Below are 25819 nucleotides of genomic sequence, written 5' to 3'. Positions count from 1 at the left end.
TCTCGAAGTGAAGGCTTCTGGGAGGAGCCAGACTCATTATGGGCTGGAGTTGTCCCCTGACTTTTGACGCCAAGGACCCTTTCTGTGCACGTGTCGTGTCTCCCTTGTCCTTTACTCAGAAAGGACTTTGCCTGTCTTTGTGTATGCCATGATTATTCCCTTGAGGTGTTAACAAGAGACAAAGACTGGCTATTTACCTTGTTTCTGTTGTTACTTCTATTTCTGAGAGCAAATTGGGGGTGGGGGTGGTTAATTGTCAATTCTTCAACTGGAGCCCACCTGTCTCTTATCTCAGGAAATGTAAAGAGAAGACTGGCTGATTATAAATGTCCAACCTGGAGCCCATCTATCTTCTACCTCAGAAGATAGACTGAGATATGAGGTTGAATTATTAAGTATGAATACATCTAAGTTACTTCCTCCTTCCTGGGATTAGAAGGGTGTCACGAAGGTCCTCTTGGAGTTCTAAAATTCCAGTTCATTTCAGTTCCGTCGCTCAGTCGTGTCCGACTCTTTGCGACCCCATGGACTGCAGCACACCAGGCATCCCTATCCATCATCACCTCCCAGAGTTTGCTCAAACTCACATCCATCCAACCAACTCATCCTCTGTTATCCCCTTCTCCTCCTGTCCTCAAACTTTTCCAGCATCAGAGTCTTTTCCAATGAGTCAGTTCTTCACATCAAGTAGCCAAAGTATTAGAGCTTTGGCTTCAGCATCAGTCCTTCCAATGAATATTCAGGACTGATTTCCTTTAAGATGGATTGGTTGGATCTCCTTGCAGTCCAAGGGACTCTCGAGAGTCTTGTCCAACACCACATTCAAAAGCATCAATTCTTTGGCACTCAGCTTTCTATATGGTCCAGCTCTCACATCCATACATGACTACTGGAAAAACTATAGCCTTGACTAGACAGATCTTTGTTGGTAAAGTAATGTTTTTGTTTTTTAATATGTTGTCTAGATTGATCATAACTTTTCTTCCAAAGAGCAAGCATCTTTTAATTTCATGGCTGAAGTCAGCATCTGCAGTGATTTTGGAGCCCCCAAAATAAAGTCTGTCACTGTTTCCATTGTTTCCCAATCTATTTGCCATGAAGTGATGGGACCAGATGCTACGATCTTAGTTTTTTGAATGTGGAGTTTTAAACCAGTTTTTTCACTCTCCTCTTTCAGTTTCATCAAGAGGCTCTCTTCACTTTCTGCCATAAGGGTGGTGTCATCTGCATATCTGAGGTTATTGATATTTCTCCTGGCAATCCTGATTCCAGCTTGTGCTTCATCCAGCTCAGCATTCTCCACAATGTACTCTGCATATAAGTTAAATAAGGAAGGTGACAATATACAGCCTTGTCATACTCCTTTCCCAGTTTGGAACCAGTCCGTTGTTCCATGTCTGGTTCTAATTGTTGTTTCTTGACCTGCATGCAGATTTCTCAGGAGGCAGGTAAGGTGGTCTGGTATTCTCCTCTTTAAGAATTTTCCACAATTTGTAGTGATCTACACAGTCAAAAGCTTTAGTGTAGTCAATAAAGTAGAAGTAGATGTTTTTCTGGAACTCTCTTGCTTTTTCTATGAGCCAACATATGTTGGCAATTTGACCTCTGATTCCTCTGCATTTCTAAATCCACCTTGAACATCTGGAAGTTCTCGGTTCACATACTGTTGAAACTTAGCTTGGAGAATTTTGAACATTACTTTGCTAATGTGTGAAATGAGAGCAATTGTACAGTAGTTTGAACATTCTTTTGCACTGCCTTTCTTTGGGATTGGAATGAATACTGACCTTTTCCAGTCCTGTGGCCACTCCTGATATTTCCAAATTTGTTGGCATTTTGAGTGCAGCACTTTCTTTTTTGAGTGCAGATTTTTGAGTTCATCTTTTAGGATTTGAAATAGCTCCACTGTAATTCCATCACCTCCAGTAGCTTTGTTCATAGTGATGCTTCTTAAGGCCCACTTGACTTCGCACTCCAGGATGTCTGGCTCTAGGTCAGTGATCACACCATTGTGGTTATCTGGGTCATGAAGATCTTTTTTTTATAGTTCTTCTGTGTATCTTTTGCCACCTCTTCTTAATATCTTCTGCTTCTGTTAGGTTCATATCATTTCTGTCCTTTATTGTGCCCATCTTTGCATGAAATATTCCCTTGGTATCTTTTAATTTCCAACTCACCCCTTAACTTCCATCCCTCCTACTCTCTCTGGACACCCTCTTTCTCTACCTGTTAGCAAGGGTCTTCTTTGATCCATCCATACTTGACAGTTCAGTGGGATTCTACTCTTCTACTTTGTCCATGCTCTACCCCCATTTTGGGAGCCTCATCACTGGGGAGAGTGGGGACAGTAAGGATATAAGTGGCGTGGGAAGCATTGGGGAAGTTTTGGAGTATAAGCAAAAGTGCATTTTAGGGAAGTGACAAGGTTCCCTAGGAGAAGGAGTTCCAACCTTGTCTGGTGGATGAGGAGGTGTATTTATTTTTCACTGAACAGTATTTAAAAATAAAAAGTATTTTCACTATACAGTATTTATCAAAGTATCCAAATGACAAAAAGGTGGTAACATTTTGATTTAAAACCTAGGCATAAATTAGGTTTTTAAATAAATTAGTAAAATATGAAATATGAAGTATGTAATATTAATATTTCAAAATTAAATATTATTTAGGATCATTAAATGGGTTTTTTTCATAACTTGAGCATTTGTGTGAAGTTCTGATTGATTCTTAGAAGGTAACTGAAGATTCCCTTTCTCTAGTTCACAAATAGAGGTGATTCTCCAGATAAAAAGCAAAGCTGGTGGGGTCAGAATTGGCTGCAGGCTTTTCTTTGCCATGTCCCACTACCCCCACCCTTGCCTCAATATCCTACCAGCCTGGAGTCTGGGTCTGTGTGGCCAACAGTTGTGGCTTCCCATGAAAGGTTCGTCAGTGTAGGCCCTGAGAACTTAGGGCCACTGTACGCAGCACAGCTCTGCAAATTGACATGACTCCTACAAACCCAGTATGGATAAGCCTCCTTGAAAAAGATGTGCACTGAGAAAATGTGTGATTGCTAAAGTGATCCTTGCCATCTCCCTCCCCACCTCCTGCCCCTCCACCCCCTGCCCGTCCACCCCCCGCCCCTCCAACCCCAAGTCCTCCAACCCCCGCCTCTCCACCCCCCAGCCCTCCACCCCCTAGCCCTCCAACCCCCCGCTCCTCCAGCCCCCAGTCCTCCAACCCCCCGCCCCTCCACCCCCCAGCCCCTCCAACCCCCCGCCCCTCCACCCCCCAGCCCCTCCAAACCCCCGCCCCTCGACCCCCCAGCCTTCCACCCCCCAAGTCCTCCAACCCCCCCGCCCCTCCACCCCCCAAGTCCTCCAACCCTCCCGCCCCTCCACCCCCCATGTCTTCCAACCCCCCCCTCCCCTCCACCCCCCAGTCCTCCACCCCCACCCCAGCCCACCCCCACTTTCCTAGTGCCTCCATCACTAATCCTCTGATGTGGATGATATGGTTGTTTGCTCAGCCAGCGTATGGGAGAGGGCTGGTGAGAAGTCAGAGAGTGGCTATGAGGACAAACCTTCTCCTCACTCTCCTCTGCTTGTCTCTCCTCCTTGCCTTGGGTTTTCTGTTATTCTGAGCAGGCGGCTCTAGGATCCCTCAGAACTGCCTTCCTCAGACCAGGCCTGGCTCCCCTGGGTCCTCACCAGCCCCAGACCTTGGGCTGGGCAGGCACCCTGTGTCAATACGAGACTACTTTCCTAGCTCCCAATGGAGTCATCCTATCCTGTGTGTGAACCCCGGGAGAGGAGACTTGTTTATAAGCATTGAGTGCTCAACACAGACGTGACTACCCCTAGTCAGCCAGAACTAAACTGCCTCCATCCCTCCCTTCGCCAGGGGAAACGGGCCATATGCTTCTTAGGCAAGCCTTTCATACCTTCTTTAACCTGAGACTTTCTGCAGTACTGTAGCTGGGGAGGGTTAATTTTAAATTTACACTGGCTCTGCCTCTGTGACTAACCTTTTTTTGGTTATTATAAACATACATAACGGCCTGCCTCAGGGAGATAACCTGAGCTACCCACCTGTGAAGGACTGGAAGGAAATTAAACTAACACATTCCCCTGCCTGAGACCTGCCATTCTAGAGGATGTTTGCAAGGATTGAATAGTCTTTTTACTTTGTTTCCTCACCTTCCTCCCCAACCCTGTCTCTGACCCATAAAAGAACCTGGCAACCAGGCCCTGACAAGATGGTTATTTTGAGGCTCTAGCCATCCATCTTCATGGTCAGCTGGCTCCCAAATAAGGTCCCTTCTGATCCCAACACCTCATCTCGGGTTCATTGACCAATCTTGCAGCAAGCAGAGTGAGCTTGGACTCTGTAACAGCAGTGGAAATTAAAGACACTGGCAGGAAAGTGTGGAGCAGGATCTTTGGGACAATTTGACTCCCTGAGACAGAACACCTCCCCACCGATCCCTGCAAACCTGACACCAGGCAAGGCAGACAGAGTATTACACCCAGAAGAGTTTTCTGAAGTAATCCACCATATTACCGTGCAAATTAAAATCTCAGAATATGAAGTGTCCATGTTCAGAGGATTTTGTTATAAATAATAGCACAACATTCTGTCTAGCAGTTTAAATTTTCAACCTGAAATGTTTTGTCTCTGACACCTGCTCTGTATTAACCTGGTCATGTGTTTTCCCAAAGGTCTTCTGCCTCTGTGTGCACCGGTTCCTTTTGCTGTTAGAAAAATGCAATTTTAAAGATAGGAAGCTCCCTCTGGTATAAGTTTCTTCTGGTGTCCATGCTCAGAGCCTCAGGGGACACAGTAGGACAGTGAGCCCACAAGCTCATCTCTGGCAAGAAAGGGAGAAGCTCACTGATCTTGCTGCATTCAGGACTTAATCTGCCCTATGCTATTGGGGTTTTCTTTTGCAATAATTCCCATTCTACCTTGAGCTGAGTTTTGGTTCTTTTATTTTTAGCTTCTCTAAATAGCTCAATTTTTCTTTAGAGAGGGGAGTAAATGACTGGCTAGTGATATTTTAAATTTCGTGCTTTAAACAGGGTCATTATTAAAGGTTGTGTCATTCTCTAATGTACCTTATTTCCCCCTCTCTAATGAGAGAATTGACTTAACCTAATGCTTGAAATTAATTTTCCAGATTCCTGACTATAATCACCTTGCTTTGAAGAATCTTCAGGTTTCCCTGGAGAATTTGCTTTTCTGCAGTTTTCCAGTTCTTCTAATAACTGCAGAGACCCTGCCCTAGAGCTCACAGGTGACCATGCAATTCCCTGGCTGCTCAGCACACTAACCAGAACCGATGGAAATTGTGAGTCAGGTGGGAATAAATACTGGGAAAGGGAAGACCAGGGTGAGGGGGTGTGAGTGAGTGAGGCGGGGTGATGTTGGGAAGGCTGCCTTGAGGCAGAGGTTACATGTGACAAGGGTTGCACACAGAGCTGGAGGGCAGAAAAGGGCCAGGGCCCCAGAGCAGGAAGGAGTTCAGGGCATGAGGGACCCTCAAAGAGGCAGGGCATCAGGAGCACAGTGGAGGCACCCTCTAAGATGAAGCACATCACATAGGAGGGTTCTTGAATGTTATTCTAAGTTTCTGTGTTATTTTAATCAAGGAAATTTCACTGTCTGGTTTAAATTTGAAGATCTTTTCTGTGGCCACATCCCTATCCTCAGAGTCGGCCCTGCCCTGGCCCCACCTGGCCAAACACCATCCGGGGCCACTCCAGGCCTCCAAACCCACCCCACCCACCTGCTTCTGTTACCTTTGACTGTTTGCCCAGGCCCAGCTCTGGGCAGGCTGCAGTGGATCCCAGCAGCAAAAGTCCATAGCTCCCATGTCCTCCATGGCTTTTTGAATGATGCTGATCTGCACAGGCAGCAGATCCCTGCTGATCCCATGACTGATCCTCTGCACAGGCAGGAGCAGAGGCTTATACCTCATATCTCAGGGACTGGGATTCCTCCTTGGAAATGTTCTGTGAAATCAAGAGCCAAGAGTGCCAGACACCAGCTTCGGCTGGCGGTCTGCATGGGGACACGTCTCTCCTGTCCCTGTTCCCTCTTAACTTAAAAAAATGTACAACATGAGAGTTTTATCTGGAGCAAAATGAGAACTATAGGCTGGGAGACAGTATGTCAGATAGCTCTGAGAAACTGCTCCAAAGAAGTAACAGGGAAGGTCAGTATATATGTGATTTTGATGAAAGGGGAGTATAAAGCAATCAAGCACATATTTTCTTTGCAGAAAGTTTCTGCTAGTTACAAGGAGCAAATGTCACCATGAAAGGTTTCAGTGCTTTTCTAGATATGAGGAGATACAAGAACTGGGCTCATAAAATCGGTTCCTGAAAATATCCAACTATCTTAAGACTGTTCAGCCAGTTTTTCCCAGAGCACAGAGTGCCTCATTTCTGCTCTCCACCCTGAACTTCTTTCAGGGAGTGTTGAGAGTCAGCAGATACAGCAGCACATGAGTTAAATCTTCTAGACATAGATGGCAAGTGCCAATGGCAATTGATAATGGCAAGTGCCAGGTTGTAGTTGACACCTCTTATGTTGCTTCCTCCAATAGAGAGACAATAGCCTGTGGAATCTTTGCAATGTGATGCTTTGAGGAAGTCAGACCATGGGAAGTGATCAGTTCAGAATCATCCAACTTTGTTTGGACTGTCAAAATCCAGAAATAGCAAAATGACCAGATCAATAAAACAGTAGTTAATAAGAGGTTGCATAAAAATATGAAAACTGTTTGTGAACTGGGAGGTTTCAACTCCAAAGCTGGTGTGAAGCTCAGAGGCATGAAGTTGTAGGGTGGCTTATCAAGAGACCTTGAGAGGGGGATGGTGCCTGAGCCAAAGGTCGCCTAAGAGGTCCCTCCTAAGGGGCAGAGCCAGGCTGAGATCCAGATCTGGAGTTTTCAAGTTGAAGAGGTTCAGGTCTGCCTAGCATCCTTTCTTCTAAATTGGCTCTGCAGATGCCAAAATTCCCCAGGAAATAACAAGTATTTGGTTACATTTTATAGGTTGTTAGTGAATGTGGGAGGCAAAGTAATGGGCCCCCTCCTTCCACCAAAGATATCCATATCCTAATGCCTGTAACCTAGGAATGTATTATGTTACATGGCAGAAAGGACTATGCAAATGTAATATATGAGGGACTTTGAGGTGCAAGGTAGATTAGATTATCCAGGTGGACCCTAGGTAATCACAAGTCTTCTTATAAGATGGAGGCAGGAAGGTTGGATAAGATGTGAGGGTGGAAACAGAGGTGGGAGAGATGCAGTCCATAGGCCAAGGAATGAAGTTTCCTTTTAGAAGTCTGGAAAGGCTGGGAACAGATTCTCTTCTGGATCCTCCAGAAGGAAGGAAGACCTATAGACCCGCTTGAAACCTCTGACCTTCAGATAAAAATTTGTGTTGTTTTTAGCCAAATTTGGCATAATCTGTCAAAGCAGCAGTAAGAAATTAATACAATGAGCCAGTGTTTTTTTCTAGATTGGCTCTCTATACAAAATCATATTTCAGTTGGCCAGATTGTGTTGTTTTCAAGGATTTTTTTTTTTTTTTTTTTTACTGCTGATGAACGTTTAGAATAGTATGTGAAACAGTAGGTTATCTATCCATCTTTCTCTTTATCTGTAGGCTATTTGACTCAAAACACTGAGGGCTTTTTAAATTCAGTAAATAAAGTAAAAAGATCTTACAGTTCAAAAGGGAAAATGCTAATTATATTTTGAAACAAGTTATTGTTAACTGTTTAAATAACAGAGTCCTATTGTGTGCTCCATAGCAGGTTTTCAAATGCCCTTTTGTCCTTGGCTCAGTGAAAGCATTGTCCTAGAGTGGCCAGTTTCTCAGGACAAAGATTGTCTGCGAAGGAACACAAGGAAAAAGTTGAATTTCTTAGGGTTTTCTGAGTGCCGGAGGTGACTTGAGATGCATATCGGGCTTTATGTGTAAAAGTTGTTGTTGTTCAGTCACTAATTGTATCCTACTCTTTGCAACCCCATGGGCTGGGTCAGGCTCCCCTGTCCTTTACAGTCTCCCAGAGTTTATTCAAATTCATGTCCATTGAGTCGGTGATACTGTCTAAGCATCTCATCCTCTGCCTTCCCCATTCTCCTTTTGCCTTCAATCTTTCCCAGCATCAGGGTCTTTTCCAAAGAGTCAGCCCCTCACATCAGGTGGCCGAAGTATTGGAGCTACAGCTACAACATCAGTCCTTCCAATGAATATTCAGGGTTGGTTTCTGTTAAGACTGATTTATTTGATCTCCTTTCAGTCCAAGAGACTCTTAAGAGTCTTCTCTAGCATCATAATTCTTCAAAAGCATCAATTTTTCAGCACTCAGCCTTCCTTATGGTTCAGCTCACATCCATACATGACTACTGGAAAAACCATAACTTTGACTATACAGACCTTTGTCGGCAAAGTAATGACTTTGCTTTTTTAGTATGCTGTCTAGGTTTGTCATAACTTTCCTTCCAAGGAGCAAATGTCTTTTAATTTCATGGCTGCAGTCACCATCCAAAGTTATTTTGGAGACCAAGAAAATAAAATCTGTCACTGCTTCCACTTTTTTCCCTTCTGTTAGCCAGGAAGTGATGGGACCAGATGCCATGATCTTAGTTTTTTAAACGTTGAGTGTTAAGCCAGCTTTTTCACTCTCCTCATTCACCATCATCAAGAAGCTCTTTAGTTCGTTTCACTTTCTACCATTAGAGTGGTATCATCTGCTTATCTGAGGTTGTTGATATTTCTCCTGGCAATCTTGATTATAGCTTGTGTTTCATCAAGCCTGACGTTGCACATGAAGAACTCTGCATATAAGTTAAATGAGCAGGATGACAATACACACCCTTGCCAAACTCCTTTCCCAATTCTGAACTAGCCTGTTGTTCCATGTCCAGTTCTAGCTATTGCTTCTTGACCTGCATACAGATTTCTCAGGAGACAGGTAAGGTCATCTCGTACTCCCATCTCTTTAAAAATTTTCCAGTTTGTTGTAATCCACACATCAAAGGCTTTAGTATAGTCAACGAAGCACAAGTAGATGTTTTTCTGGAAATCCCTTGCTTTTTCTGTGATCCAACAAATGTTGGCAATTTGACCTCTTGTTCCTCTGCCCTTTCTAAACCCAGCTTCTACATCTGGAAGTTCTCAGTTCATGTACTACTGAAGCCTAGTTGAAGGATTTTGATCAGAACCCTACTAGCATGTGAAATGAATGTAATTGTACAGTAGTTTGAACATTCTTTGGATTGAAATGAAAACTGACCTTTTCCACTCTTATAGCTACTGCTGAGTTTTCCAAATTTGCTGACATCACTTTAATAGCATCATCTTTTTTTAATAGCCTGTGGTGGACAATGTTGGATTTGTGGTCTCCAAAGAAAAAGACTTAGCTTCGGGATCAGGGACCAGGTTTGATCATTCAGAGCTTTTGTGTGGCAGAGTTTCATTACAGTGAAAAAGGGACAGAGAGACCTTCTGACACAGACATCAGAAGGGAGCAGAGAGCGCCCCCTCACTAGTCTCATCCAAGGCCTTATACACTTTTACCAGACCCACTCCCACAACATTTGTCTTAATATAAGAGGATTAGTCAGAAGGTTCTTGTTAAGGAGAAGCATATCCTCCAGTAAGAAACATTGTTTTTATATAATCATCGGTACAGAGTTTAAGGAAAACCATACCCTTGAGCAAGGTGAGTTGTTTTGTTGTGTAATCATTAGCTCTGGGCTTAAAGAAAGTTAGTCTTAAAAACCATTGTCATAACAATTCAGAGTTTAAGAAAAATCATCTTATGTGAGGAAGACAAAGCAATGTAGAAAAAAAAAGTTGTCCTTTTCTCCTCCTTGAGAACCCCAGACCCCTTTCTCCTCCTCGGGGATCCTGGACCCCTTACTCCTTAATGGCCCCAGACTCCTTACCAATCTACCTAAGTTATTTGAAATAACTCAGCTGGAATTCCATCACCACCACCAACCACCTTTGTTCATAGCAATGCTTCGTAAGTGCCACCTGACTTCACGACCCAGTTTGTCTGACTCTAGCTGAGTGATCACATCACATGCTTATCCAGATCATTATGACCTTTACTCTATACTTCTTCTGTATATTCTTGCCACATCTTCTTAATCTCTTCTGCTTCTGTTAGGTCCATACTCTTTCTGTCCTTTATCATACCCATCCTTTCATGAAATGTTCCTCGAAATCTCCAGTTTTCTTTAAGAGATATGAGTCTTTCCCTTTCTGTTGTTTCCCTCTATTTCTTTGCATTCTTCATTGAAGAAAGGCCTTTTTATCTCTCCTTCCTTTTCTCTAGAACTCTGCATTCAGTTGCGTATATCTTTCCCGTTCTCCCTTGCCTTTCACTTGTCTTCTTTCCCCAGCTATTTGTAAAGCCTCCTCAGATAACTACTTTGATCGTTGCATTTCTTTTTCTTTGGGATGGTTTTAGTCACCACCTCCTGTACAGTATTACGAACGTCTGTCCATAGTTCTACAGGCATTCTGTCTGCCAGACCTAATCCCTTGAATCTATTCATTACCTCCACTGTATAATCATGAGATTTGATTTAGGTCATACCTGAGTAGCCTATAGATTTTCCCTACTTTCTTCAATTTAAGCATGAGTTTTACAATAAGGAGCTCATGATCTGAGCCACAGGCAGCTTCAGGTCTCATTTTTCTGCTGACTGTAGACAGCTTCTACATCTCCTTCTGCAAAGAATATAATCAATCTGATTTTGGTATTGACCATTTGGTGATGTGCATGTGTAGAATCGTGTCTTGCGTTATTGGGAAAGGCTGTTTGCTATGACCAGGATGTTCTCTTGATAAAACTGTTAGCCTTTGCCCTGCTTCATGTTTTACTCCAGGGCCAAACCTGCCTGTTACTCTAGGTATCTCTTGACTTTCTATTTTTTCATTCCAGTCCCCTGTGATGAAAAAGGCATCTTTTTTGGTGCTATTTCTAGAAGGTCTTCTAAGTCTTCATAGAATGAGTCAACTTCAGCTTCTTCAGCATCAGTAGTTGGGGCATAGTCTTGGATTACTGTGATGTTGAATGGTTTGCCTTGGAAACAAACAGATCATTCTGTAGTTTTTGAGATTGCACCCAAGTACTGCATTTTAGTCTCTTTTGTTAACTATGAGGGCTACTCCATTTCTTTTAAGGGATTCCTGCCCACAGTAGTAGATATAATGGTCATCTGAATTAAATTTGCCCATTCCCATCATTTTAGTTTACTGATTCCTAAGATCCTAAGATGTTGATGTTCACTTTTGTCTCCTTCTTGACCACTTGTAAATAGAATTAGACATAAAAAGATATGCCTTATCTCAGTATCATAACACTTGTCATGCCCAATGCAAAATTTAAAAATGGATACATGATCTTTTTATTGAGATACAGTTGACACATAACATTGTATAAGTTTAGGGTGTACAGCATGCTTATTTCATATATTTATATATTGCAATACCATTACCACTGTAGCATTAGCTAACACCTCTATCACTTCACATAATAATTATTTCTTTTTTGTGGTGAAAGCAATTAAGATCTAGCCTCTTAGTGACTTTGAAGTTTATAGCCCAGTACTGTTGACTTTAATCACTCTGCTGTGCATTAGGTCCCCAGAATTTATTCATATTCTAGTTGTAGGTTTGTACCCTTTGACCACCATCTCCTGAATGCCCTCACTCACTATCATGATAACCACCAGTCTACTCTTTTACTATGAGTTGGCTTTTTTAAATTCTGTAAGTGATATTGTTCAGTATTTGTCTTTCTCTGACTTACTTAGCAAATGAGGCTCAAGGTCCACCCACATTGCTGCAAATGGCCAGATTTCCTTCTTCTTCATGGCTGAATTGACATTCTCTTTATCCACTCATCCCTTGAACCAAAGGAAATGAAAACAGGTTACAAAAGCGGTATCTGCACTCATACGTTTATTAAGGCAGCATTAACAATAGTCAAGGTATGGAACCCACCTAAACGTCCATCAAATTATGACATTTAAAACACTGTCTCTTCAGTCTCCTGGATCACTATATCCTCAGGCTGAGAGCTGTTTCCTTTATAGCTCCAAACTGTTTGTGACCACTCTGCACACCAGACACTGTTCTGGAGGCCCCAAACACTGGGAGAGGCTGGATGCCTCCTGCTGGCTACCTGTAGGGAGGGTTGCCATATCCTAGCACACAGGTTGGCTGGCACCTAGTCAGGTGCCAAAGAAAGGATACCCCTTTCTTTTTAAATTTTCTGAACATCTCAGTCCCCTAAGAGGTTTTGCCTTACTCACACTTCCCATCTCCTACTGTCCTACCAAATTCCTGGTGCATCTTTGCTGTTTCTTCCTTCTCTCTCTCCCCACTTGCCCCCACCCCTCAACACTTCTTTTTTCTCTATTCCAAGATATCCTTGGATATCCTGAATGAAGCAGACAGCTTTCTGCAAAGCCTTGTTTTTTATATTTATTATAGTTGGTAGTGAGCTTCCCCGATGACTGGGCAGGTAAAGAACTCACCTGAAATGCAGGAGACGCGGGTTTGATCCCTGGGTCAGGATGATCCCCTGGAGGAGGGGGTGGAAACCTACTCCTGCATTCTTGCTGGGAAGATCCCATGGACAGAGGTTCCTAGTGAGCTATGGTCCATGGGGTCACAAAGAGTTGGACATGACTAAAGCGACTAAGTACATGTAGTTGGTAGTTACCTTTCCAGAGTCTCCTAATGTTCCAAAGCCTTGGGAATACACCTGCCTACACCACAAAGACTCCTCTCTTTACTCTTTTGAGTTCTATCTAAGACAGTGTAGTACACTCTCCCCAAGCCTCCAGCTCCTCAAAGGGACAAGTTCAGACCTCCCCTTTGCCTTCTGGGGCAACTCATCAGCAATCTCTTTTCCTGGGACAGGTTGGGAAGTGCACATTCAGTTTCCATGGTAGTGAGAAAGTCAACAGCACACAGTAACTACAGTGAGGACCAGAGGAGGGGGATCATCATTGTGAGTAATGAAGGACATCTCACGGAGAGTGAGGAACCCTAGTTGGGGAGGCCACTCAGAGATCACTGGGTCCTTCAGCACATGAAGAGGCCCAAGTCTGGAGATGTGGGCTGGGAAACAATAGCCACACAGATAGAGGGTAACTTTCCCTGTCCTGAGAATCACTGCAAGTCATGTCTGCCCCCAGAAAACATGTACAAGTTGTTCTCCAGGAGAGTTGAACAGGCAGGTAGTTGGGGGAATGGGTCCCTGAGATACCCCTGAGTTCACCCTCCCTGTCTACAGCCTTGCACCTACTTAAGCAGCAGCTTTTCTATATCTAAGACCTAATATAAATGGATAACTGATCATCACAAAGTAAAAGGAAACCTGAGATGTAAACAGGAAACATCTTGATTAAAAAAAAAAAGAAAAGATTACTTAATAGTCCAGAGGAGAAAATTTAGGAAATAGATAACTTCAAACAGAACACTCTGATAAGCATGCCTGGAGTGAGATTTCCAGCATGGCAACTGTTTTAAAAAATACAACAAAACAGGACCTTATGATGGGGTAAGAACTGGGGAATAATAATAGATTCTTTATATTAAAGAAATATAAAATTTGGTTTAAAAAATGAGAGATAAAGCAGAGGAAATTTCTTTTTAAAATAAAACCTATTTGCTTTTCTCTTTATAACTTACTTCATTCTGTATAACAGGCTCTAGGTTCATCTACCTCAGTTAAACGGACTGAAATTTTTTTTTATATGGTTGAGTAATATTCCATTGTGTATATCTGTCTTCTTTATCCATTCACCTGTTAATGAGCATCTAAGTTTCTCCCATGTCCTAACTATCGTAAATAGTGCTGCAGTGAACATTGGGGTACATGTGTCTTTTTAAATTGTGGTTTTCTTAGGGTATATGCCCAGTAGTGAGGTTGCTGGGTCATATTGTAGCTCTATTCCTAGTTTTTTAAGGAATCTCCATGTTGTTCTACATAGTGGCTGTATCAATTTACATTCTCATCAACAGTGAGCAAGAAGGTTCCCTTTTCTCCATAGCCTCTCCAGCATTAAATGTTTGTAGATTTTTTGATGATGGCCATTCTGACTGGTGTGAGGTGATACCTCATTGTGGTTTTGATTTGCATTTCTAGAATAGTGAGCAAGGTTGGGCAACTTTTCAAGTGTTCATGGTCGATCTGTATGTCTTCTTTGGAGAAATGTTTGTTAGGTCTTCTGCCCATTTTTTGATTGAGTTATTTGTTTTTCTGATATTGAGCTGCAATGGCATATTAACACATATATATATATATATATAGAATCTAGAAAAATGATACTGGTGAACCTATTTGTAGGACCGGCATAGAGACACAGATGTAGAGAATAGATATGTGGACACAGCGGGAGGAGAGGCTGGGATGAATTGAGAGAGTAGCATTGAAATATATACATTAACATGTGTAAAACAGGTAACTAGTGGGAAGTTGCATAAAACAAAGGGAGCTCAGCCTAGTGCTCTGTGATGACCTAGAGGGGTGAGATGCGGGAGGGGGCAGGGAGGCTCAGGAGGGAGGAGCTATATGTACACTTACAGCTGAGTCACAGGGTTGTAAGACAAAAACCAACACAAAACTGTAAAGCAATTATCCTCCAATTAAAAATAAAAATTAAAAAAGTAGAACATGAAAGGATAGTAAATATGAGTGTAAAAAAAAAAAAAAGAGTATTCCTTTTTTTAAAAAATGTCCAGAATCCAACCTAATAGAAATTTTAGGAAGAGATCACAGAATGAGTGGAGGTAAGGAAACTATGAAACAAATAACTTAAAAATTCCTCAGTGGAAAATAAGCATTTATTTTGGAAAGGAAATCAAATGCCAAGTACTGTGACTAGAAAAATAGAGATTTTTCTCTTCAATGCCTACCTATAAAACTTTGGAATACCAGGAAAAGAGGTCATCTGTGAATAGCAAGAAAATTATGATGGTTTCAGAATCTCATCAATGACTCTGGATGCTGAAACACAAAGGAGCTTTGAGAGGATGTGTTCAAATTTCTTGGGGAAAATAATTTTGTCTCTTAATTCCCATACCCAGCACTCAAATATATGTGATATGCTGTATCATATGGAAGCTAGGGCTTCCATAACCAAATAGCACAGATTGCATGGCTCAAACTACAGAAATTTATCTTCTCACAGTTCTGGAGGCTGGGAGTCTGAGCTAAAAATATTGGCATGGTTGGTTCCTCATAAGGCCTCTCTCCTTGATGTGCAAATGACTGTGTTCTCACTGTGTTCTACACAGACTTTTCTCTGAGCACACCTCCCTGACATCTCTCCCTCTTCTTACAAGACCACAGTCTTACTGGATCAGGATCCCACTCTGGCCTCATTTAACCTTAATTATACCTCTTCAAAGGCCCTATCTCCAAACATGGGAGGAATTTTGGAGAAATATTAGTCCATAACGTATGTGATAGTAAAATAATGACATTATTATATGTCAAGGGCTAAGACAGTTTGCCTCCTTCAAGAAAAATGGTAAATAAACCAAATGTGGAGAAAGATACTAGATCCAAGAGACAGGGAACCCAGTGCAGGAGATAGATGAAGAGAGTTCCAGGGCAATGCTGTTTAGGTTACACCAGCTGTAATGGACTGAATTGGTCAAGGGTCAGGAGGAAGAGCATTGGGACAAAGCAAGTATGCATCGGATCATGTAACATGGGTCAATAACACATGGATAAAAGAAAGTTGCATGCATGCTCAGTTGCTCAGTCATGTCTGACTCTTTGCCACCCTGTGGACTGTAGTCAGCTCCTCTGTCCATGGGATTTGCCAGGCAAGAATACTGGAGTGGGTTACTATTTCCTCCTCCAGGAGATCTTCCTGACCCAGGGATCAAACCCACATCTCCTGTATCTCCTGCATTATCAGGCAGATTCTTGACCACTGAGCCACTTGAGAAGCCCAAGAGAAAGACAGTCATGAGGAAAAAAGTAAGACGTGCATAAATAAAAGGGCACAATGCTATTCTACCTATCTTGGTGGTAACAATGATAATTTAAAATTTTCAACTTCTAGAAACTTTAGACATGGAAAATTTAATTGTTTGTAGATAAAATTAGAAACTGAGAAATGGGACAAAAGGTCAGCGTATTGTGTGACACTGTGAATCAAGGTTTATCTCCAGAAGAAGGAAGCAGTTTGAAGCACACAATTTAGAGTTGCAAAGGTAACCAATATGGGAACCAGTCTTAGAGCAATATTGAGAGAGTTTATTTTCATGTACTGGAGTCTAAAATTGGAAAATTAATACGTGTTCCAGTGGCAAAGCATTATCTAGAGAGCTGACATTAAACATCAGAGTGAGAATCAGTGGAAAGAACTGACTTCCCCCACCACTTGCCTCTGCTCAGGATAGGGGGATTTGGATTGGTAAGATGGGCGAGGAGATGTCACTATGCATCACATACACTGCTGGTACTATTCTATCTTTTCTCATATATATATTTAATTCCATAAGTATATCAAATGTGTGTAATTATATACGTGGCGTTTATCCTATTGGCATTTTAGTTGACAGAGACTTATAAGTAGAAACTACCTCTTCCTTCCTTTCCCCTTTATGTAAACCTTCCCTGGTGCACATTTCTATCCTCAGGGACTAACTTCCTAACTTTCAAAATTATTGAAAAACTTATTTCACTTCAAGTCATGCTCTTGAATTTCCACATTTCTGTCTTTTAAAAAAGCCTCCATTTTATGAGTTCACTTTTTTCATTCTTCAAATTTATGTATTAAGAATTGAGGCCAATAATATGATTTCTTTCCTTATGTTTCCTTGTAAATCACTAGGTCCCACCTCTACTACCCAACAGCTCTTTACAAAATGTATTTGCTCTTTATTGTTACTTTCTCCTTTCTTTCCAACAGATCTCTGAGCAGAGTCCAGCTGGCTTTTCTATTCTGAGTATATAACAAATCAGAGCCCATTTTTCAAGACTACCCATTCTCTCTCAAATTCTTTTCTTTCTAAACATATTATATTAGAATAGAAGACAATGATCCATATTTTTGCATCTTACTTGGGCAGGAGCAAGAGACCTGCAAGTCTTTTGAGGGAGGAAAAATACACTGTATGCCTTGTGAGAGAACAGAACATCTCAGAGTTTAGAGGGACCCTTTTGTTTTTCCTTTTGTTAGTTATCATCTGTTTTTCCTTTTGTGATCAAAGCTGGAGGTAGTTGGTGGACTTTACTTTCCAGTCATGCTGGGTACATTTAACCAGAGTCATCTCCATAATGCTTGCTTGTAAGAATACTATTTTCAAAGTAAGGATGCAAAGAGATATGTTCATCTATAATGAGTCTTAGAGGTTCTTAATAGATCTCCATATCTGCTATTAAATGAATGATTTCTTTTTGGTATCCAGTTTTACTTTACCAAGGAGGTGACATCTTAATCCCTTCCTCCCTCTTCCCTGTCTTCCACACTGAATTCCCACTGGAATTTTGAGGATGTTTGTAAAGTTGGGTTTTTTTTAATGTTTGTAAGTTTTACTAACATGTTTTTCATTCTTAATTATTTGTGATGAGACAAATATCCTTACCTGATTTAAGTATTGCCTTCAGCAATTTGAGAACTTTCTAGGGATGCGTATGTAGAACCAAAAGACAGTTAAATGACTTTTCAAGAAGTCGTTTAAGCTTTTCTTTTAATTAGCAAATAATTTTGAGAAAGTAGAGTCCACTAAACTATAGACTTTTTCTCCCTTCACTGTGCCTAGTGCTATTTTCTACACAAAAGAAACACACATTTCCTCAACCGATTATTGTATCAGTTTGGCACAAGTGAGAGCCATTAGTTTTGAATCACCTGGGCTCTCATTTTCATCACAGCCAAAGATAACTGTTAAGTGAATTCCTCTTGAGAAATGGAATCATCAGAGTCCACTTGCATCAAACCCAGGGGCCATCACAGATAGCACAGAATGCCAGGACTGCATCCAGATTATAGAGAACATAAACATCCCTGAAAGAGTAGCTACTTACTACTCGGATTTATAATGGAGAGATTAGAAGTAACTTAAATTCAATAGTGAAATGCAGTATCATAGCCACAATTTCTTTTTTAAGAGTTTAGTGATACGTCAATCTCAACTATAGTGGTCAGTCATCTGTAAACTGTACTGTGTCCCAAGAAAATTCACCTGAAATGTGTGATGCTGTTTTGCTTAAGTCACCAAGTCCTGCTTCCTGTAACCATTCATTCTGTAACAGAAATGATGCTGTGATATCAGATTTGGATATTTCCCCAAATTAAGAGATTTGAACTTGTCACTTTTTCAAACGAGCAAATGAATCCTATTAAAAGCCGTTTTTAGGAGCAGATGGGAATATTTGATGCACAGATGGAAACCAAAATGTTTAAAACATTCATTTTCTTTCCATTTATCTGTGGGAATCATTTTTGTTTTAAACTTATCAACCAAAAATTCTGTGCCTAGAATTCATTCTGCCAAGTCAACTGTGTTCAGTTGTGATTGTTCAAACAAATATTTGTAAATACTTTTATTTGTTGGGCCATGCCTCTTACTGAGACAAGGGGCATTGTCCTCATGTTGAGTAGACAAACATTAAGCTGACCACTACTTTTAATAAACCACAGTGGTAATGCATACTGGGAAAGAGAAGCACAGAATTCTGGGAGAATCCATGCCCACATCTCCTGGAGGGTCAAGAAGGGAATCTTAAGGGGCATAATATTTGAGCTGACAACTGAGAGGTGAGCAAGGCACTGTTCGGTAAGGGAGGGGCACAGAAATGAGGAAGTATCCTATTTGGAGGTACCATCAGACGGAAGACCCAGTGGTGTAGAGAAGCATAAACATAGTAGCCTCTGGAGGAACTGAGGAAGGCCAGCACGCTCAAAGCTCTCATGCCTGAGAAACAGCAGGAGAAACATGCTGGGGATGACCACAGCCTTCAGGAGTCTGGGGAAGCGTTGGAGGCTCTAGGCAGAGTCGTTATGTGAATGGATATGCATTGTAAAGAGCCATTCTGGCCAATATTAGGAGAAAAGATTTCAGAGACCAAACGTGAATACTTTTGTTTTAGGTACATGCCCTTTATCAAATATGTGCATTGCAAGTGCTTTTTCCTAGTCTGTACTTGTCATTCATTTTCTTAACAGTGTCTTTTGAAGAACAAATAATTTTAATTTTGATGAAGTCTAGTTTATCAATTTTTTCCCATGGATTATGCTTTTGTAGTTTTATGTAAAATTTATCAGGAAATCTAAGATTTTTCTCCTATGTTTTCTTCTAAAACTTTTTAAGGTTTAAGTTTTTTATTTAGGTCAACAACCCATTTTAAGGTAATAATTATATGCAATGTAAAATATGGACCAGAATTTATTTTTTCTATATGGATAGCTAATCTTTGCACACTGTTTTTTTGAAAGGATCATTCTCTGTGTTGTCTTCTTGCATTTGTCAAAAATCAGTTATCCCTATGTGCCTCAATCCATATCTGGACTCGATCCTAACCATTGATCCATTTACTTGTCTTTATCACACTGTCTGGATTTATTGCATCTCTAAACTAAACCTTGAAATTAGATCTGTAGTTCTGCACCTTTGGTCTTCTCTTTCAAAATTTTACTGGCTACTATGGGTGCTTTGCAGTCCCATATTTTAGAAATAGTTTGTCAATTACTAAAATAAAACCATACTATATTTATATTGTTGTTATTGTCTAGTCACTAAGTCATGTCTGACTCTTTTGCAACCCCATTAACTGTAGCCTGCCAGGCTCCTCTGTCCATAGGATTTCCCAGGCTAGAATACTGGAGTGGGTTGCCATTTCCCTATACAGGGGACATTCCCAACCCAGGCATCAAACCTCTGTCTCCTGATTTGGCAGGCAGATTCTTTACCACTGAGCCACCAGGGAAGCCTGTAGTTTTATTAAGAATGTAAATAGTGCTCGCTTCAGCAGCAAATATACTAAAATTGGAATGATACAGAGAAGATTAGCATGGCCCATGGGCAGGGATGACATGCAAATTTGTGAATCATTCCATATTTTTAACGGATCAGTGAGCTGGAAGATAAAATGGTGGAAATAACTGCTGAAGAGCAGAATAAAGTAAAAAGAATGAAAAGAACTGAGGATAGTCTAAGAGACTTCTGGGACAATATTAAACTCACCAACATTCGAATCATAGGGGTCCCAGAAGAAGAAGAGAAAAAGAAAGGGTATGAGAAAATTTTTGAAGAGATTACAGTTGAAAAGTTCTCCAGCATGGAAAGGGAAAAAGTCATTCAAGTCCAAAAGGCACAAAGAGTCCCATACAGGATAAACTCAAGGAGAAACTTGCCAAGACACATACTAATCAGACTAACAAAGATTAAACACAAAGAATATTAAAAACAACAAGAGAAAAGGAAGAAGTAACATACAAGGTAAGCCTCATATGTCTAACAGCTAATCTTGCAGAAGAAACTCTGCAAGCCAGAAGGGAATGGCAGGATATATTTAAAGTACTGAGAAGGAAAAATCTACAACCAAGATTACTCTACCTGGCAAGGTCTTGTTCAAAACTGATGGAGAAATAAAATGCTTTTCAGACAAGCAAGTGTTAAGAGAATCCATTACCGGCAAACCAGCTTTACAACAAATGTTAAAGGGACTTATATAGTCAGGAAATATAAGAGAAGAAAAAGATCTACAAAAACAAACCACAAACAATTAAGAAAAAGGCCATAAGAACATATGTACCAATAATTACTTTACATATAAATTAATTAAATGCTCCAACCAAAACACAGACTGGCTAAATGGATACAAAAACAATACCCATATATATGCTGTCTACAAGAAACTCACTTCAGACCTAAAGATTGAGAGGATGGAAAAAATATTCCATGCAAATGGGAAGCAAAGGAAAACTGGAGTCGCAATCCTCATGTCAGACAAAATACACCTTAAAATAAAGAAGATTACACGAGATAAAGAAGGACACTACGTGATGATCAAGGGATTGATCCAAGAGGAAGACATAACAATTGTAAATATCTATGCACCCAACATAGGAGCACCTCAATACATAAGACAAACACTAATAGACATAAAAGGAGAAATTGACAGTAACAACAATAGTAGTATATTTAACACCTCACTCACATCAATGGACAGATAATCAAAAGATAAAATTAATAAGGAAACACAAGTCTTAAATGATACATTACATGAGATGGATATCATTGATATCTTCAGGACATTCCATCCAAATGCAGAAGAATACACCTTCTTTTCAAGTGCACATGGAATATTCTCCAGGTTAGACCACATCTTGGGTCACAAATCAAACCTCAGTAAATTTGAGAAAATTGAAATCATATCAAGCAACTTTTCCGACCACAATGCTATGAGACTAGATATGGAGTACAAGAAAATCACTGTAAAAAAACACAAACACATAGAGATTGAACAATATGTTTCTAAATAATGAACAGGTTACTGAAGAAATCAAAAGGGAAATCAAAAAATTCCTAGAAACAAATGACAATGAAAACACAACAACTCAAAACCTATTGGATGCAGCAAAAGCAGTTCTAAGAGGGAAGTTTATAGCAATAAAACCCTACCTCAACAAACAAGAAAAACATCGAATAGACAACCTAACTTTACAGCTAAAACAACTGGAAAAAGAAGAATAACAACAACACCAAAAAACCAAGGTCGGCATAAGGAAAGAAATCATGAAGATCAGAGCAGAAATAACTGAAAAGTAAATGAAAGAAACAATAGTAATGATTAATAAAACTGAAAGCTGGTTCTTTGAGAAGATAATAAAATTGACAAAACTTTATCCAGACTCATCAAGAAAAGAGAAGAAACAAACCAACAAAATTAGAAATGAAAAAGGAGTGGTTACAAGAGACAAGGCAGAAAAACAAAGTATTATAAAGGACTGTTATGAAAAAATATGCCAATAAAATGGATAACCTGAAAGAAAAGGACAGATTCTTAGAAAAGTTCAATCTTCCAAGACTGAACCTGGATGAAATAGAAATTATGAGCAACCCAATTATAAGCACTGAAATCAAAACTTTGAACAAAAATCTCCCCAAAAAACAAAAGCCCAGGACCAGATGGCTTCACAGGTGAATTTTATCAAACATTTAGAGAGGAGATAATCCCTATCCTTCTAAAACTATTTCAAAAATTGCAAAGGAAGGAACATTTCCAAACTCATTCTACAAGGCCACTGTCGCCCTGATACCAAAACCAGACAAAGACAACACAAAAATAGAAAATTACAGGCCAATATCACTGATGAACATAGGTGCAAAAACACTCAACAAACTTTTAGCCAACAGAATTCAATAACACATTAAAAAGCTCATACACGATGATCAAGTTGGGGTTATTCCAGAGATGCAAGGATTCTTCCGTTCAGTTCAGTTCAGTTCAATCGCTCAATCATGTCCAACTCTTTGTGACACCATGGACTACAACACACCAGGCTTCCCTGTCCACCATCAACTCCCAGAGCTTACTCAAACTCATGTTCATCGAGTCGGTGATGCCATCCAACCATCTCATCCTTTGTTGTCCCCTTCTCCTCCCACCTCCAATCTTTCCCAACATCACGGTCTTTTCCAGTGGTTCAATATATACAAATCAATCAATGCGAAGCACCATATTAACAAATTGAAAGACAAAAAAAACATATGATAATCTCAATAGATGCAGAAAAAGCCTTTGAGAAAATTCAGCACCCATTTATGATAGTAACTCTTCAAAAAATTGGCATAGAAAAAAACCTACCTCAGCATAGTAAAGGCCATATATGATAAGCATGCGGCAAGCATTATTTGCAATGGTGAAAAACTGAAAGCATTCCCTCTAAGATCAGGAACAAGACAAGGGTGTCCACTGTCACCACTATTATTCAACATAGTTTTGGAAGTCCTAGCTACAGAAATCAGAGAAAAAAAGAAATAAAAGGAATCCAGATAGGAAAAGAAGAAGTAAAGCTCTCACTGTTTGCAGATGACATGATAATATACATAGAAAGCCCTAAAGATATTATCAGAAAATTACTAGAGCTAATCAGTGAATTTAGCAAAGTCACAAGATACAAAATCAATACACAGAAATCACTTGCATTCCTTTATACTGACAATGAAAAATCAGAAAATGAAATTAAAGAATCAATACCATACACCACTGCAACAAAAAGTATAAAATATATACGAATAAACCTACTTAAGGATACAAAAGAATTGTATACAGAAAATTATAAGACATTGATGTAAGAAATCAAAGAAAACATAAACAGTTGGAGAGATATTCCATGTTCCTGGGTAGGAAGAATCAATATCGTGAAAATGACTATGATACCAAATACAATCTACAGATTCAATGCAATCCCTATCAAATTACCAATGTCATTTTTTACAGAACTAGAAAAAAATTTTCACAATTCATGTGGAAATACAAAAGACCCTGAATAGCCAAAGCAGTCTTGAGAAAGAAGAATGGAGCTGGAGGAATCAACCTTCCTGACTTCAGATTATAATAAAAAGTTATAGTCATCAAGACAGTATGGTACTGGCACAAAAACAGAAATATAGACCAATGGAACAAGTTAGAAAGCCCAGAAATAAACCCATGCACCTATGGGTACCTTATTTTTGACAAAGGAAGCAAGAATATACAGTGGAGTAAAGACAGCCTCTTCAGTAAGTGGTGCTGGGAAAACTGGACATCTCCATGTAAAAAAATGAAGTTAGAACACTTGCTAACACCATACACATTGATAAACTCAAAATGGATTAAATACCTAAATGTAAGACCATAAACTATAAATCACTTAGAGGAAAACATAGAACACTTATTGATATAAATCAAAGCAAGACCCTGTGTGAACCACCTCATAAAGTAATATAAATAAAAACAAAAGTAAACAAGTGGGACCTGATGAAATGTAAAAGCTTTTGCACAGCAAAGGAAACTATATATAAACAAGGTAGAAAGACAACCCCTGGAACGGGAGAAAATAACAGCAAATGAAACAACTGACAAAGGATTAATTTCCAAAATATACAATCAGTTCATACATCTCAATACCAGAGAAAGCAAACACCCCAATAAAAAAGTGGGAAAAAGATCTAAACAAACATTTCTCCAAAGAAGACAAACAGATGGCTAACAAACACATGAAAAGATGCTCAATATTGCTCATTATTAGAGAAATACAAATCAAAACTACAATGAGATATATCACCTCACACCAGTCTGAATGGCCATCATCAAAAAGTCTACAAACAATAAATGCTGGAGAGGGTGTGGAGAGAAGGGAACCCTCTTGCACTGTTGGTGGGAATGTAAATTGATACAGGCACTATGGAAGATGATATGGAGAATCCTTACAAAGCTAAAAATAAAACCACCATATGACCCAGCAATCCGACTATCAGGCAAATAACCTGAGGAAACCAAAATTGAAAAAGGCACATGTACCCTAGTGTTCATTGCAGCACTACTTACTAATAGCTAGAGCATGGAAGCAAACTAGATGTCCATTGACAGATGAAAAGTATAAAGAAGTTGTGATATATATACACAGTGGAATATTACTCAGCCACAAAAAGGAATACATTTGAGTCAGTTCTAATGAGGTGGATGAACCTAGAGGCTATTTATACAGAGTGAAGTAAGTCAAAAAGAAAAAGATAAGTATCATATACTAATGCATATATAGAGAATCTGGAAAGATGGTACCAAAGAATTTATTTTCAGGGCAGCAGTGGAGAAACAGACATAGAGAACAGACTTATGGACACACAGAGAGGCAAGAAAAGGGTGATATGTATGGAGAGTAACATGGAAATTTACATTATCATATATAAAATATATAGCCAATGGAAATTTGCTCTATGTCTCAGGAAGGTCAGACAGGGGCTCTGTATCAACCTAGAGGGGTGGGATGTGTAGGGAGATGGGAGGAAAGTTCACGAGGGAGAGGATCTATGTATACCTATGCCTGATTCATATTGAGGTTTGACAGAAAAGAACAAAATTCTGTTAAAGCAATTATCCTTCAATTAAAAATAAATAAATTAAAAAATAATGCATAAATAAATCTGCATGACAAAGATCAGTTGGGAGAATTAACTTCTCAGTGTTGTGTCTTCTGCAGTGTAAACACAGTGTATTTTTGCATATATTCAAGTCTTCCTTAATTTCTCCAAACAAAGTTTTGTAGGTTTTAGTTTACATGTATTTCACATCATTTGTCAAATTTATGCTAACTTATTTCAATATTTGATAGTATTATAAGAAGCATTGCTTTAAATTTGAATTTCCGATTATTGTTTCTGGTATATAAAAGGGCTACCCTGGTGGCTCAAATTGTAATGAATCCGCCTGCAATAGAGGAGACCTGAGTTTGATCACTGGATTGGGAAAATTCCCTGGAATACCCACTCTAGTATTCTTGCTTGGAAAATCCCCATGGACAAAGGATCCTAGCAGACTATAGTCCATGGGATCACAAGGAGTCGGACATGACTGAGCAACTGAGCATGGCACAGTATATAAAAAAATACATTGATCTTATATCCTGCAGTCTTGACACCCTCCATAGATTATTAGGTGATCTACAAGTGACTACACTTTTGCTCCTTCAATTTAAATTTCTTTCCTTTATGTTACTGCTCTGGCAAATATCACCATTGAAAAGTTTAATAGAAATGGTGAGAGCAGACAACATTGGATT

The 25819-nt window shown here is 39.9% G+C and overlaps 1 protein-coding gene and 1 non-coding gene across 12 annotated transcripts in view; both read left to right on the top strand.

Annotated features, from left to right (window-relative positions):
- The window catches only part of GABRG3 (gamma-aminobutyric acid type A receptor subunit gamma3), a 681490-nt gene that overhangs the window by 377937 nt on the left and 277734 nt on the right, over positions 1-25819 (top strand). For 5 of the 11 annotated variants that reach the window (XM_081551401.1, XM_081551396.1, XM_081551397.1 and 2 more), the window contains one exon: positions 5162-5332. The exons of 3 other annotated variants lie outside the window; for them this stretch is intronic. In XM_081551401.1, the coding sequence (XP_081407527.1) occupies positions 5324-5332 (9 nt within the window). In that variant the 5' untranslated portion in view covers positions 5162-5323. Of the gene's footprint in view, positions 1-5161; positions 5342-25819 lie in introns of all 11 variants that reach the window. 3 more of the 11 variants (XM_081551394.1, XM_081551402.1, XM_081551398.1) reach the window with 1 other exon arrangement.
- LOC145530629 (U6 spliceosomal RNA) lies at positions 20014-20116 on the top strand. The gene has a single exon (XR_014071946.1). It is a non-coding gene; the product is annotated as a U6 spliceosomal RNA (small nuclear RNA).

The sequence above is a fragment of the Giraffa tippelskirchi genome, chromosome 12, assembly GCF_054371585.1.
Source record: "Giraffa tippelskirchi isolate mGirTip1 chromosome 12, T2T-mGirTip1v1.2.pri, whole genome shotgun sequence".
NCBI lineage: Eukaryota > Metazoa > Chordata > Mammalia > Artiodactyla > Giraffidae > Giraffa > Giraffa tippelskirchi.
Note: the sequence above shows the minus strand (reverse complement) of the source record. Positions and strands in the feature narration are given on the sequence as shown.